Source organism: Melanotaenia boesemani, chromosome 4 (assembly GCF_017639745.1).
Source record: "Melanotaenia boesemani isolate fMelBoe1 chromosome 4, fMelBoe1.pri, whole genome shotgun sequence".
Taxonomy (NCBI): domain Eukaryota; kingdom Metazoa; phylum Chordata; class Actinopteri; order Atheriniformes; family Melanotaeniidae; genus Melanotaenia; species Melanotaenia boesemani.
The window spans coordinates 13,694,024-13,706,592 of record NC_055685.1 but is presented as its reverse complement, the minus strand read 5'-3'; the positions used below and the strand labels follow the sequence as shown (position 1 = coordinate 13,706,592).

Here is a 12,569-nt window from a genome sequence, read left to right as displayed (position 1 = left end):
GTGCTATATGCACAGCCTGTAGACAACTGATGGGGATTTTAACAGTGTACGTCACAACTACAGAGAAAGGGAAAGAGGGAGGGACAGAGGAGAGAAGAAGAGGAGAGCGAACGATGAGCAGAGACAGGGAGGGAAAGAGGGAGGGAGCGTACGGAGGGATATATTGACTCAAAGCTGGTCTACATGCTCCACAGAGTGTGAGAGACAGAGGACGTGAAAGCAGGCAAGATGGAGTGCTGGCACAGATGAAGACTGTCCCTGGGTAGGTTTTTATGTGTCTATATTTGTGCATGGATGTGTGAATGTCTTTGAGTGTGAGTACACATGTGCTTGCTTGTCTCTAAGCAGTGAGAATTGATTTTAGTAAGTTTGTAAGCAACATGCAAATGTTCATGTGGACCGAAGCAGTAGATTTGGATGTCATTACATAAGAGTGATTGTATGAGTGTTAAAGATAGAGAGAAGCAGTTTGGGGTCTTTGTCTTTGTTGAGTCTTAAGACATGTGTCTATGTGCGTGTGATTTTGAATTGCAACTAAGTAGAGTGGAGAGGGTGAGTCATGTTCTTACAAACCCAAGTTTTTAGTTGTAAATATGAGAGAGATGGTATGTTTTATTTAGCATCAGAAAAGATTTATGGAAATAATACAAAAAAAAAAAGAAAAAGACAACACAACAAATCTGTAGTTCTTTCAATCCTTGTCTTCGTTGTCTATTGCTTTTTCTTTTATTTATTTATATTTTTTGGACAGCTCAAAGTGTAAAATGAAAAAAAATTACATAATTTCTTGAAAATGACACATCATACAGGCTTAGCACTGTTTGGTAGCTGTGAATGAAAACTCCACCTTAACTAGAGGTGAAACGGCAAAGCAATCAATTAACACTATAAGTAATTTTTTAAACATAATGCCAATTATTCTCCATTTCCATCATTTCTGGTGTGAATATCTGCTGCTAATGATTGATTTTATTTATTTTTTGTTTATTTTTTTGCTGAGGAGAAGGAGGAGGGGGGATAAAAGATGGTTGAACAGACAAAAGAAGAAATATGAAAATGTGAGCTTGAACTCTGAGTGCAAGCATTACATATCAGTGGGACTTTATGACTTAAAACTGCATGCTGTTGCCAAAGACTCATTGCCAATGTAAGATGAAACAAAGGCAAATTCCTTGTTTGAGGTTACGCAGAATGATGACCAAAAAAAAGTCTGTATTTGACAGGAGCTCAACTCTAGGACTTTCACACAGAAGACTGAGGTGTATAGGTTAATTACTGCATTATTATCGATTGTTCTTTAAATTATCATGACTTTCCTTTTCAGTTGCTGTTTGGTCAGGTTTTGGCATTGAAATAACTGGTTAAGGTTTAGGAAAACAAACGTCATCAGAAGAATGAAAAGAATGAGTAGTCAAGCCCATGAAGAGCATGTAGTCTGTGCAACCTTTCCACAAAAGTGATGGTTTCCTCATCACCTCCTGAGAAGGACTTATGACCTTGTCACTATGGCAAAGGAGAAGAAGCTTCTCATAAATCAAATGCCTGTAAGACAGCTTTTAGTACTTCACATATTTCTATGAGAGAAAACTGTGTAACTTCACTTATATATTAATTAATCTCTTGTAACAATTAGTTTAGAATTGAATTTAGTGCTTAGATTAGTGAATTTTTAACTAGCACTTTCTAATAAAAGCAAGACAAATAATACATTTGCACAGAGGTCAATAATCTATGTTTATCTAATGCAGATTAGTAAGAAACTGAAGCATAAAACGGTTTAAAATAGTCTAAAAAAATGATGATATCATCTGCATGGAAATTACAAACCACAAGTCACAAGTTGCCAACTATTTACTGGTGGAGCCATGGGTATATGCAACACAGGGAAGGATGAAAAGTGACATGGATCCCTTAATGACTTGCTTTTACTGAACTATGCTGGCGATGACTTGTTCATTAGCAGGACCTGGATTTCTCTGCACATCTAATATAAAGATCAAATCAGTTTTTAGAATCATACTATTTTTATCTGGTATCATTTAATCTGGGACAGCAGTAGAAAACAAAGACACCCACTCGATTTTGAAGTGGTTTTCTTTTTTTCTTTTTTTTTTTTTTGTCACTAATATAATCAAACATGCTCTAGAAATCTTAAGCGAATCTGTAGGAGCACATGACAGAAAATGTGTAGTTTTTTTTTTTTTAAATCTCTGCAAGAAAAATAGGTTTAAAGAGGATAAAATTTGGCAGCAGTTGTATGGCTTCATTTAGTGACAAATATGTAAGGGACTGTGAAAGTATTAAACACTATTATGTAAAAACTGCTCAGGGGGTTTGCAGATGAGAAAGAACAAGTGAAAAAAAGAGGGATTAGAGTGAAGTGCAGATGCTCAAGTGACATCACTTGTTCATAATTTACAGCCCTGCATTTGAATATTCACTCAGAGAGCAGACTTGAGGTGCTGACACATTGTGTGAGTCACACTTGAAGTGCCAAAGGTTCTGGCAAATTCTATTTTGGCTTTTGAGAAGTAAGGACTGAATCAGTGGATTGAAACAAACAAACAAACACAGCAGCTTGTTTAAAGTTGTCTCCAGGATGTTTCAGAGCTGTGGTGAAATTTAGCATTTCACCTGGAGATGAACTGATCACAGCTGCTTGCAGGAACTTGAGCATGTGAGTGTGTTTTTATGTGCTTTGTTCTTCCTGACATCATTAATTTCTTCCTCTCTTCTTCCTCATCCTCCAGCCCCGTTTGACAATCCACATGAGTGTCTCCAAGCCCCCCCCACCACCCTCCACCTCCCACCTGGCCATCCCCCCTTCTTCCACCTCCACCCCTTCCTCAACCGCTTCCTCCCCCTCGGCAACGCCCCACTCCACCGCTCCTCCCCCACCTTCCCCAGTCAAGATCTCTATGCAGGAGCACTTTGCCATTAACGTGTGCCCGGGGCCCATTCTCCCCATCCCACAAATCTCAGACTTCTTCCCACGTTTCCACGACTACCCCTGCACGCCACCACCCCCCAGGGAGAAGAAGATCCTGAAGGAGGAGACTTTTAATGGGGAGACGGGTGGAGGATTCAAGGATGGGGAGAGAAGAGGGGACACTGATGGCGACAGGGAGGAGGTGTTTGACTCTGATGATGATGACAGTGAGTTCTGAGGAGGAAAAGTTTGTGGGGGAAAGTTGTTGTCTTGTCAGTTTTTACACAAAGTTGTGTGAATCCTTTCATGTGAAGATTATTAAGCAATTTAGCATAAACACAACACTGCTAATTCTGCAACTTTGAGGGAGTGTCATCTAGTTTAGCTCAGTTTGAGTTTTTGCGTTTTTCCTCAGCAAGCACAACACATGTTTGCAGAGTAATTGTGGAGTCAAGCATTTTGTCACTCTGGCTTTGTGTGACAGAGCGGCTCAGATGATTTATTACACAGTGTTGCAATAGTGGGACTCCAGTTTCTGCTCATTCCCAAACAGTAATCAAGCAAGGCAGATCAATTCATATGGGGCAGCAGCATGTTTTTAAGAGCCCATCTGCTGCAAACATGACTCAGGGCTTTTGAGTGTGTCTGAGTTTGACTGAATGCGTCTGTGCCTCTTAGTGACAGTAATTGCTGTGATTGTGTTGCTTTTTTTAAGCTTACCTGGGAACGCTGGAGTTCACCCTACTCTTTGATCAAGAGAACAACTGCCTTCATTGTACTATTCACAAGGCGAAGGTACACACAATGTTCAATATGCTCTCTATATAAACAGACCATCTGCATTTGTTGTGTAATCATCCTTGAAAGCCCATTGAAAACGATTCTTTCAGATTTGCACAAGACGTCACACCTCTATCTTCTTTTCAGAAATATGTCCCCATCTCGCAATGCATCAGCTTGTCAGTTAAAAGCAAAATGATGCTACAATGAATTGTCAGATAATGGCCATTGTGCACGGACACAAGCCTTCCAGTACAAATTTCCTTCCATGATTTTAATTATGTAAATCTCATTGAAGAGTTCCTCTGAGGACAGCACAGAAAAAAAAAGAAAAAAAAAAAAAAAAAAGAAGTCGAGGAGGGTGGAAAACACAGTCGGGGAAAGAAAGACCCCAAAGCCAAACAGAGAATTAACTACAGTAGAAGTGGTCTGCCATATTCACTGTCTTTTTCTGACCCTGTCAGTTGTGTGACATGGTTTAAAGGCACAATGATGTCACCTCTGACACTACAGTATGTGTGTGTCTGTGTGTCTGCTTGTGTCCTCAGGGTCTGAAAGCCATGGACTCCAACGGGCTGGCCGATCCCTACGTCAAGCTCCATCTTCTCCCCGGGGCTAGCAAGGTCACTGCTCCAACCTTACCTCAATTGCAATTAGTAGAACATGCTTCCACACTGGGCTCCCCTACACACCAACACTCACAATTAAGGCTGTTACGTTTATGAAATTTGAGTTGATGTTTGATTGTGACTCGAACATAGTCATTTTTTAAAAGTTGACACATAATTCAAAAAGCAGAGAAGAGGAAGAAACAGATCATTTTGACTGTTGTTTACTTTTTTTGTAAATAAAAATCCCCCTCGTTGATTCTTATTTACCTGATACACAGACAAAGGTCAAGACACTCTTGCAAAAACAAGGCATCGGACTAATTTAGTGTGTCTTTTCAAGCCGTTGAGCATTTCACTTGGCCGCTGCTTAATGTGGCCCGTCTAGTCCTGCCGCTTTATCGAGCACAAACACGTTCTGGTCGGCTGCACCACTCTTGTCTCATTTTCAGCTGAAACGGTGGGGAAGATAAGGCTCGCCCACAACAGCGCCAACAACACTCATATACACAGAGCTACAGCAGAATACAACCTGTTGTCGGCCATTACGGTCAAGGTTGGCACGAAATTGGGTTATGAGGAGTGTAGGAGGGTAAGACACTTAGTCAAGTTAGGTTGAGCCGGGCACATGTCAGAAGTCCAAAGGGCTAACGGTGACAAAGTCTTGGGGATTTGGGGATTTTTGACCTCCATCTTCCCTCCCACTGTTATCAGTCTCGTGTCCCCACTTTTCACCCAGATCTCTGTCTCTATCGCACTATCTGCCTGTGCCCCTCTCTGACCTTGAAATACCACCAGTGTGCAGAGAGAGAGAGAGAGAGAGAGAGTGGGGGAGACAACCGAGAGGGAGGGGAGGGCAGGAGCGGGAGACAGATGAGGGGAGGACAGCAGCAGGTGGTTGTCATGGAAACAAGGAGGATTGTTACACGGCTCACGTCAACAGGCGAGTGTTGATGGGGGGGAAGAAGGGTGGTTAAAGGTAGTGTTGGTGGTTAGGGGAGCGCAGAGAAAGCACCAATGAGTAGGTAAGTGCCCGTGAACCACTGTTTGTTAAATAGCCACCAGACGGGGGGTGTGCATCACTCGAAAAAGTGGGAGTGTGCTGAAGTGAGGATGACGGACGCGCACTCTCACATCCACTCTCGTCCACTCTATGTGGGTACTTTGTGATGACTAATCCAGCACACAAAAGCACTCAAGAAATTTCAGAGACATGTCTCCTCTGTCCTGCACATTTTGCTTATGTCTCCCAGCAAACACTTTTTATTCAAGCTACAATCAAGCGTGCTGACGAGTGATGTACAACACACACTGCAACACATGCGGCACATGACCTTGTGTGTGCGGACACATGCTAAGGATTTAGTCACAGCCACACAGAGAAGCTCCCTCCTCCCTTCTTTTCGATCACTGCTTCCCTTCTTCTCACACACAAACATGCAATGACACAGTGGATCTTGACTCCCCAACGGTCACTGGTATTTTCATGTACCCATTCCAAGCTGAGATGCATGGACAATTTGCTCACAGCCAGGCTCTGTTCATCACAGCTCTGGGAAGGAGGGACTGAGTAAGAGGGAGTGTGAGATAAAAAAAAAAATCATGAGAGACAGATGGAGAGAATGGAGGAAGAGTGTGATGGACAGATGGAGGATTTGAGATAAAACATTTAGAAACAGATGCAAAACCACCCGTTGAGAGGGAGCAGTAAGTGACAGGGCAGCGAGAGGGAACTGGTGTTATGAATATTTTTAGGTGGACCACGTGATAAGATGTACGTTTAAAAATCCAGCCCAACTCAGTTAAACAGGAGTGAAGGTTTTCAGGGGGAGGCAATTATTAAATTTGTACCCAAGCATTAATCAATCAGACTAGGCTAGCTTTGTTGATGTAGCAAGCTTTGAGGGGTTGGTTCTCAACTGGTAGGCAAAGAAGTTTCCAACAGAAAAAGCACTGGAATGGGGACAGAGATCAAAGAATGCGAAAGCAAAAGGAAAAGTGGTACTGACAGAACAATGGTATCTGATGACAAAAACAGACCTGGGGGGGGGTGTCACAGCTGGCCCTGAAGCATTGTAGTGGGAGGCTGACAGTGGTAGAGAGGAAGAAAAAAAGGGAGCTGGGGCACTTGGCTTCAAAGCCTCAAACATAAGCTGGAGTTTTATTAAGACAGGAGGGTACACACTTCTCTGGCTTTATACAAAATATTTTAGCACAGCTGCAGCATTAACAGCAAATTGAGTTGTGACTTTAACAGCTCAATTTAAAAATACTCCAAGACCTGCATTTAAAATGTTATCAAACATAAAATATATACATAAAATGAAACTGTAAATGGGGTTATGTAACTTATTGATGCCTATTACTAATGCATTAATAAGTGGAGAAGATCTTTGTACATGCAGACCCTGTGTTAGTGCTTAAAGCAGTGAATTAATATGCATTTGGTGCTCTTATGCAAATTCACAGCTGAAAGAATTATTCCATTTATAAAATACTAAAGAAAAAAATGTGTTTTTTTTCCTTGAAATGTTTAGGTGTTACAAACCTTTAATTTTGTGATTAAAATATTTGTAGAGTTTAAGCATTTGAGGATGATATTTGCATAAATCATTTAATGTGAATCAGTAAAAACATATTTTAATTGGACAATGAAGCTTCTTTTGGTTACTAGAGGGCATTTCCTCTTCTGGAGAGCTTCGAATTTTCATGCTGATTTTGTTGCACAGTTTAATTGGCTGCTATGCTGTGCTGTATTCGATATGCGGTACTTGTTTTGGAAGTCTTGCTGGTACTGCAGCACTTGGTTATGATGTTGGGCAGGAGACAGTAGAACAGGTGAGATGAGGCAAGCATTGCAGCCCCTCACTTTCTGGCAGCAGATGCCAGCGAATTCCTGAGGGACACAGATAAATGATGTTTTCCCCACTGTTTTTCATCTTCACTGTCCCCTTTTTTCTTGATATTTCCTCACTTGTTTTCACTGCACATTCATGATCTTTTCTCTAATTAAGATCTGACGAGTGATCTTTTGCCCTTTAAATATTTCCCTTTTTTTTGTTTTTTAACTTTTTTCTGACTTTCATATCTTTTTTATTTACTTTCCTGCAGGCAAACAAGCTACGCACAAAAACCCTAAAGAATACTCTGAACCCAGTGTGGAATGAAACGCTGGTGTATCACGGCATCACTGGGGCCGACATGACCACCAAAACACTCAGGTAGGTTCTCGGCTCTGAATTTGTCTCTGGCCAGCAATTAGCACCATTCCCCCAGACAGCCAAATGAGCAGTTCATTACTTGGGAAATGAGGGTTCATAATTCTAACCCTAGCAGCACTCTGTGCTTCCCATTGGGCTTTTCCAGGTACTGTAATTTATTATCACAAGCAGGCAACACCACTGACTGCTCCACTTGCTGTTACTGCAGTAACTGCTCAGGTGTTGGTTGAGCTGCGACTCTCCGCCCCCTCCTTCCCACAGTGCTCTCCATGTGGAGTGATTGAGGTCAAATGTAGCCATCTTGGCCCAAAAACTCTGACGCGCTCGTATCATCCTGCATGGCTACGTTGACTCAGAGACAAAGCTACACGTGTGTTTTGTTTTTGGATGTGCGCGCTGAGTGCAATCATTGTCAGTTTATTTGGCGGATTCATAATAGGGCTGGATGTTTATCCTGAGGAAATGCAATGCCAAAGATATGCGCACACAGACGCATACACACATACACACACACACACACACACGCACAAAGATATCATCGCTGCACACAAATACAGGCAGTCAGGTGTGTGCCTATCCTCCTGTGTGCACATCAAGGGCAATCACTGACAGGAAAGAACATGTGTGGCCCCTCCTATTTATGTAGAGAAAATACACACACATTTGTAAACCACACATGTCCTTGAACCACACATGTTCAGAAATAACATTCTCTCTCATCCTCCAAATGTACCGATATGAACTTTTGGAGAGAACCCCTTAAAATAGTGGAAACTCTCCTAACCTCTGCTCAAGGACACTGTCCAGTCACAACCCAGCATGGGGACTCTGGACTGCCAAAATGAGGAAGAGGAGCTGGAGTGTGATCAGTGTCACGTCAGAGATGAAGAGGCAGGAAGGAGGCTGCCAAGATAAACAAAAATTTAGGAGGAAAAGTGCACATGATGCTGAGTGACAAATAAGAGGGCATGGAGGAGGAAAAGAGAGAAGCCAAGCCTGAGGAAGATGACAGAATGGGAGGATGGAGAGAATCCAAGGGTCCATTGAAAGAAAGAAAGAGATTGGCAGAGAGGGTTGTTCATTCATGAATGAAGTGATGAATGAGAAAATTCACTTAGCTGAGATAAAAGGGAGGCTGATGGGAGGATTTTGCTCAAAGAGAAGCCAAAAAGAAAAGAAAAAGAAGGGCAGTGAGAAAATGGGAGACAGAGAATTGAGCTGGCGTGAATAACGGACTCTCTGACAGCATGGGTGGGTGTGGGTGTGTGTGTGTGTGTGGGGGATAAAGAGCAAGCGACAGCCACATATAGAAAAAGGTAGGTAGAAAGTGTGTTTGAGTTCCCTTAGGATGTGTTCACCAGTACAATACCTCAGATCGTTAAACAACTTTGTAGTCATCACTCTCAAGAAAGAGACAAGAGAAAGGAGAAAGTGAGAGGGATCCCCAGGGAGATGTTTACTCAGTGGGTCGAGCCTGGCCGTGCTGGTCACAGCAGGGTGCAGAGGAGGGGATGTTGTTGTACTCTTTGATCCCTGTGCTTTGTGCACAGATAAACAGGACAGTTCAGCCTCCCTGAAGGCCTGAACAGGTCAGAGTTTATTGTTAAAATGGGCCATAGCTGTTAGCTCCAGTATACTAGAAAGCTTTATCATCTCAGAACAAAGATTATGCCTGTCCAGTTTTTTTTTTTTTTTTAATCCACGCATCTTTAACTTGTCATCATCAAGTTTGAAGTTACTTTGAGTAAGTTAAACAAGGTTTAAACAGATTAAGATTGCTTTTATGTTCTGGACCCTTGATGAATACAAGTCCAGTATTTATTTTGTTAGTGCTGCGTTGTGTGGCCTCTACCAACTGCTAAAAAAAACAAACGTCTAGCTCTGGCTCTAAACCAACCAGCTGCAAATTGTGCCTGACTGCTATTTGGTACTGAGCAGATTCTGTACAGCTGGCAATCAAATCTGTTTCTGCAATCACAACTTCCATTTGCAGACAGAAATTATGCTATGAAAGCAGTGATAGTTAATCAGAGATTAATCAAAGAGTGAAATTGTGGGACGGTCAGTTGGGCAATGAGCTGAAACCAATAAAGCTTCATTACAGCAACGATGGGCAGCAGATGTGAGTGATGTTTGCTGGCATGTTTGTCATAACAACTCATTTGACAGTGCCATTGTTTATTGTAGAGATTTTAGCCATTTTAAGAACATTTAAATGTTATAATCCTTCATATTTCAGTCCTGGTTGATTAGTCAGCTTACGATGGCACCAAATGTTGCTTTTAATAGAAAACCACTTCAGTCGCTACTTTGCATAAAAACAGTATCCATCCATCAATTTTCCATACCTGCTTATTCCAATGCAGGGTCATGGGGAGCTGGAGCCTGTTCCAGTAACCAGAAAAGAGGCAGGGTAGTATTGATTTTTTTAAATGTAAATGAAATTGATTAACTGGTCCACAGCACAAAATGGTGCAGTTTCATTGTGAATGCTCAAAAATTGAACAATGACCACTTTCTTTACTCTGTTCTGTACAAGGAAACAGCTTCTGATTTGTCAGCACACTGATAGTTTTCGAAAGCTTGTCTACACCTCAAGTCTCCAGACCTGTTTCAGTGTTTCACTAGCATTATGTGACTTCAAAAGTTAGTATAAACAAAGTAAGGGATAACAGAATGAGTTTAGAAATGGGCTTTTGGAAAAATGGAGTAAAATTGATATGCACTTCCATTTATCAAAGCCAACTAACTACGATGTTTGTGCACAGCAATCCCGTACTATGTTTTGTAAAGGTGGATAAACAAATCTGTTACATGTTTTCTGGTAATACGGGGCTGCCTGTGTGAGTGTGCTGAGTGTTTTCCAGATGTTACATTAAGGTGTGTATTGTACAAAATAGTATTGACACGATTTATCGAATAATTAAAAAAAAAAAAAAATCTTTATATGACTGCACAAAAATAATATGTGTAACACTCCGAAGAGGCTGCAACCAGTCTAATGTAATATGGTATACTCCACCTTGTATGCAGTAAATGTTGGATTCCTTGAAAGCTATACTGTGCATGTGACATGCATACATGCAGATCTTTGTTGTGAATCCCTTGTGCTCAGTTCATCTTAAATCAGGGCAGTAACAACTAAATAAAGAAGTAATTACTGGACGTAAACACATTAACCAGCTATCAAAAGAAAAATGCCACGTATAAATAGTATCAAACATGGGCTTTGATTATGTCTTTGAGCAGGTTTTTATGGTTTAGCATGTCATCGCTCATCATGGTCAGTGATAAAAAGCTGGAATGCAGCCAAGACGTTGCAGCACATTAAAAATTGATTCAGCTCAGGTCTTTGTATGACAGGACAAATGCAGGAAAACAGAGTTGAATTGTGTGCAAAGTGGAGGACACTGAGTGGGTTTGTGCATTATTTGATTTATTTAAATTATCTGCACTGAGAACAATTATATAAAACCATTTTGCTAAGGCTAAATACTAAGGGGAGGCCGGTCATAAAATGGCTGGGAGTAGAAAAAACCTCAAACTTCTAACAGCACACTTTTTATATATAATCCATAATCAAAGACTTTGACTCTTAGTGTGCTTACTTTATCTCTAAGGGCCACTGGAGGTCCATTTTGCTATTAAGAATGAAGCAGCTGAGTAAACCAATAACTAATGTCTTCAATCCTAACTTCACGGCTGGCCTCATACCGGCTAATCCTTTAATTGGCGCAGCAAGGCTGCTTGAGGTGCTCTAGTCTTCAGCGAAAAGTCTGTGAACTGGAATAAACAGCATCATATTGATGAATTATTTATTCTATCACTGAGTCAAAATCATAATTGATTAAAGGATTTTGAAAGAACTCGGAGATGATTTTGATCACCAGTAAAAGTCTGATTTTATATGCTGTCACCAGTTTTACGGGAAATACCCTGAGTATGAGAAACCTCAAGGTAGATGTTTTTGACATCTTACTGTGAGACTCGTTGAAGCTGTTTTGTTACAGAAGGACCCGTGTGATTTAGAGATGAGGTCTAAAATGCCTAAACAGCTGCTGCAGTCTGACTTTGCCTTTGGGCAAATTTCATATGATTTCAAAGCCAATGACAATGATAATGTGATCTTCAAACCATCCCTTCATTTTAATGATACCAGTCCTTTATGCCCTTTAATTCACAAACAGAGTGTTGAGTCAAACATTAATGCATACCTTGGGCAGAAACCTTTAGGGAATCTCATCTTTAAGAACCCTTGTGGATCACAGTATGTCACTAAAACTATTATCAGGTCTCCAAATAACAGCAGGGAAGATGTAGAGGTGTTGCAATGAGAGGCCATATCAGGAGAGCCTGTGTGTGTGAGTGTGTGTGTTAAAGGAGCATAAACATGATGTCATTGCCAAGTTTAGTCTATCTCCTCTCAATTTCTCCCCTCTATCTCTCCATGCTTCTGACCGGCTTCATAATAGACTTGACTGTCATCAGCTGTGGGGAGATGGGAACATATCCAGGACTTGATTTAGTACTGGATGGAGGGCAAGGCTGAGATTGGATATAGGATGCCTCAGGTGGGATGTAGTTAGGTGCTGATGCCTTCAGGAAAGGATGTATGTGTGTGTGTGTGTGTGTGTGTGTGTGTGTGTGTGTGTGTGTGTGTGTGTGTGTGTGTGTGTGTGTGTGTGTGTGTGTGTATGTGTGTGTGTGTGGGATTAGGAGATAGCTGATTGATGTTTTAGTTGGACCTTTTTCACTGATTTTTTTATTCAGACCCAACTTCAGGCAAAAGTGTGAATTCATCTAATACTTGAAAATCTGCCAAACAACTCAGATTAAAAACAACTTCTGTGAGTTCAGTTTGCAGACAAACTGTGTGAACTGTGCAAATAAGCTATGCTGACCCAATTTAATCTGCCAATCATGGACACATTTTATATGAACTGCATTTAGAAGCTTTTTATAGTCATTTGATCACATTCAATGGTTCATTAAGTCAGGAAAAACCTGAAGTCCTTCATACTAATGCTTAGC

General features: G+C 41.2%; 1 protein-coding gene across 1 annotated transcript in view; it reads left to right on the top strand.

Annotated features, from left to right (window-relative positions):
• The first annotated feature begins 135 nt into the window (after nucleotides 1-135).
• doc2d (double C2-like domains, delta) overlaps nucleotides 136-12,569 on the top strand; it is a 53,884-nt gene continuing 41,450 nt past the window's right edge. The window contains exons 1-5 of the mRNA XM_041983485.1: nucleotides 136-262; nucleotides 2,751-3,156; nucleotides 3,645-3,724; nucleotides 4,258-4,332; nucleotides 7,429-7,538. Coding sequence (XP_041839419.1) covers nucleotides 2,769-3,156; nucleotides 3,645-3,724; nucleotides 4,258-4,332; nucleotides 7,429-7,538 — 653 coding nt within the window. The 5' untranslated portion in view covers nucleotides 136-262; nucleotides 2,751-2,768. The remainder of the gene's footprint in view (nucleotides 263-2,750; nucleotides 3,157-3,644; nucleotides 3,725-4,257; nucleotides 4,333-7,428; nucleotides 7,539-12,569) is intronic.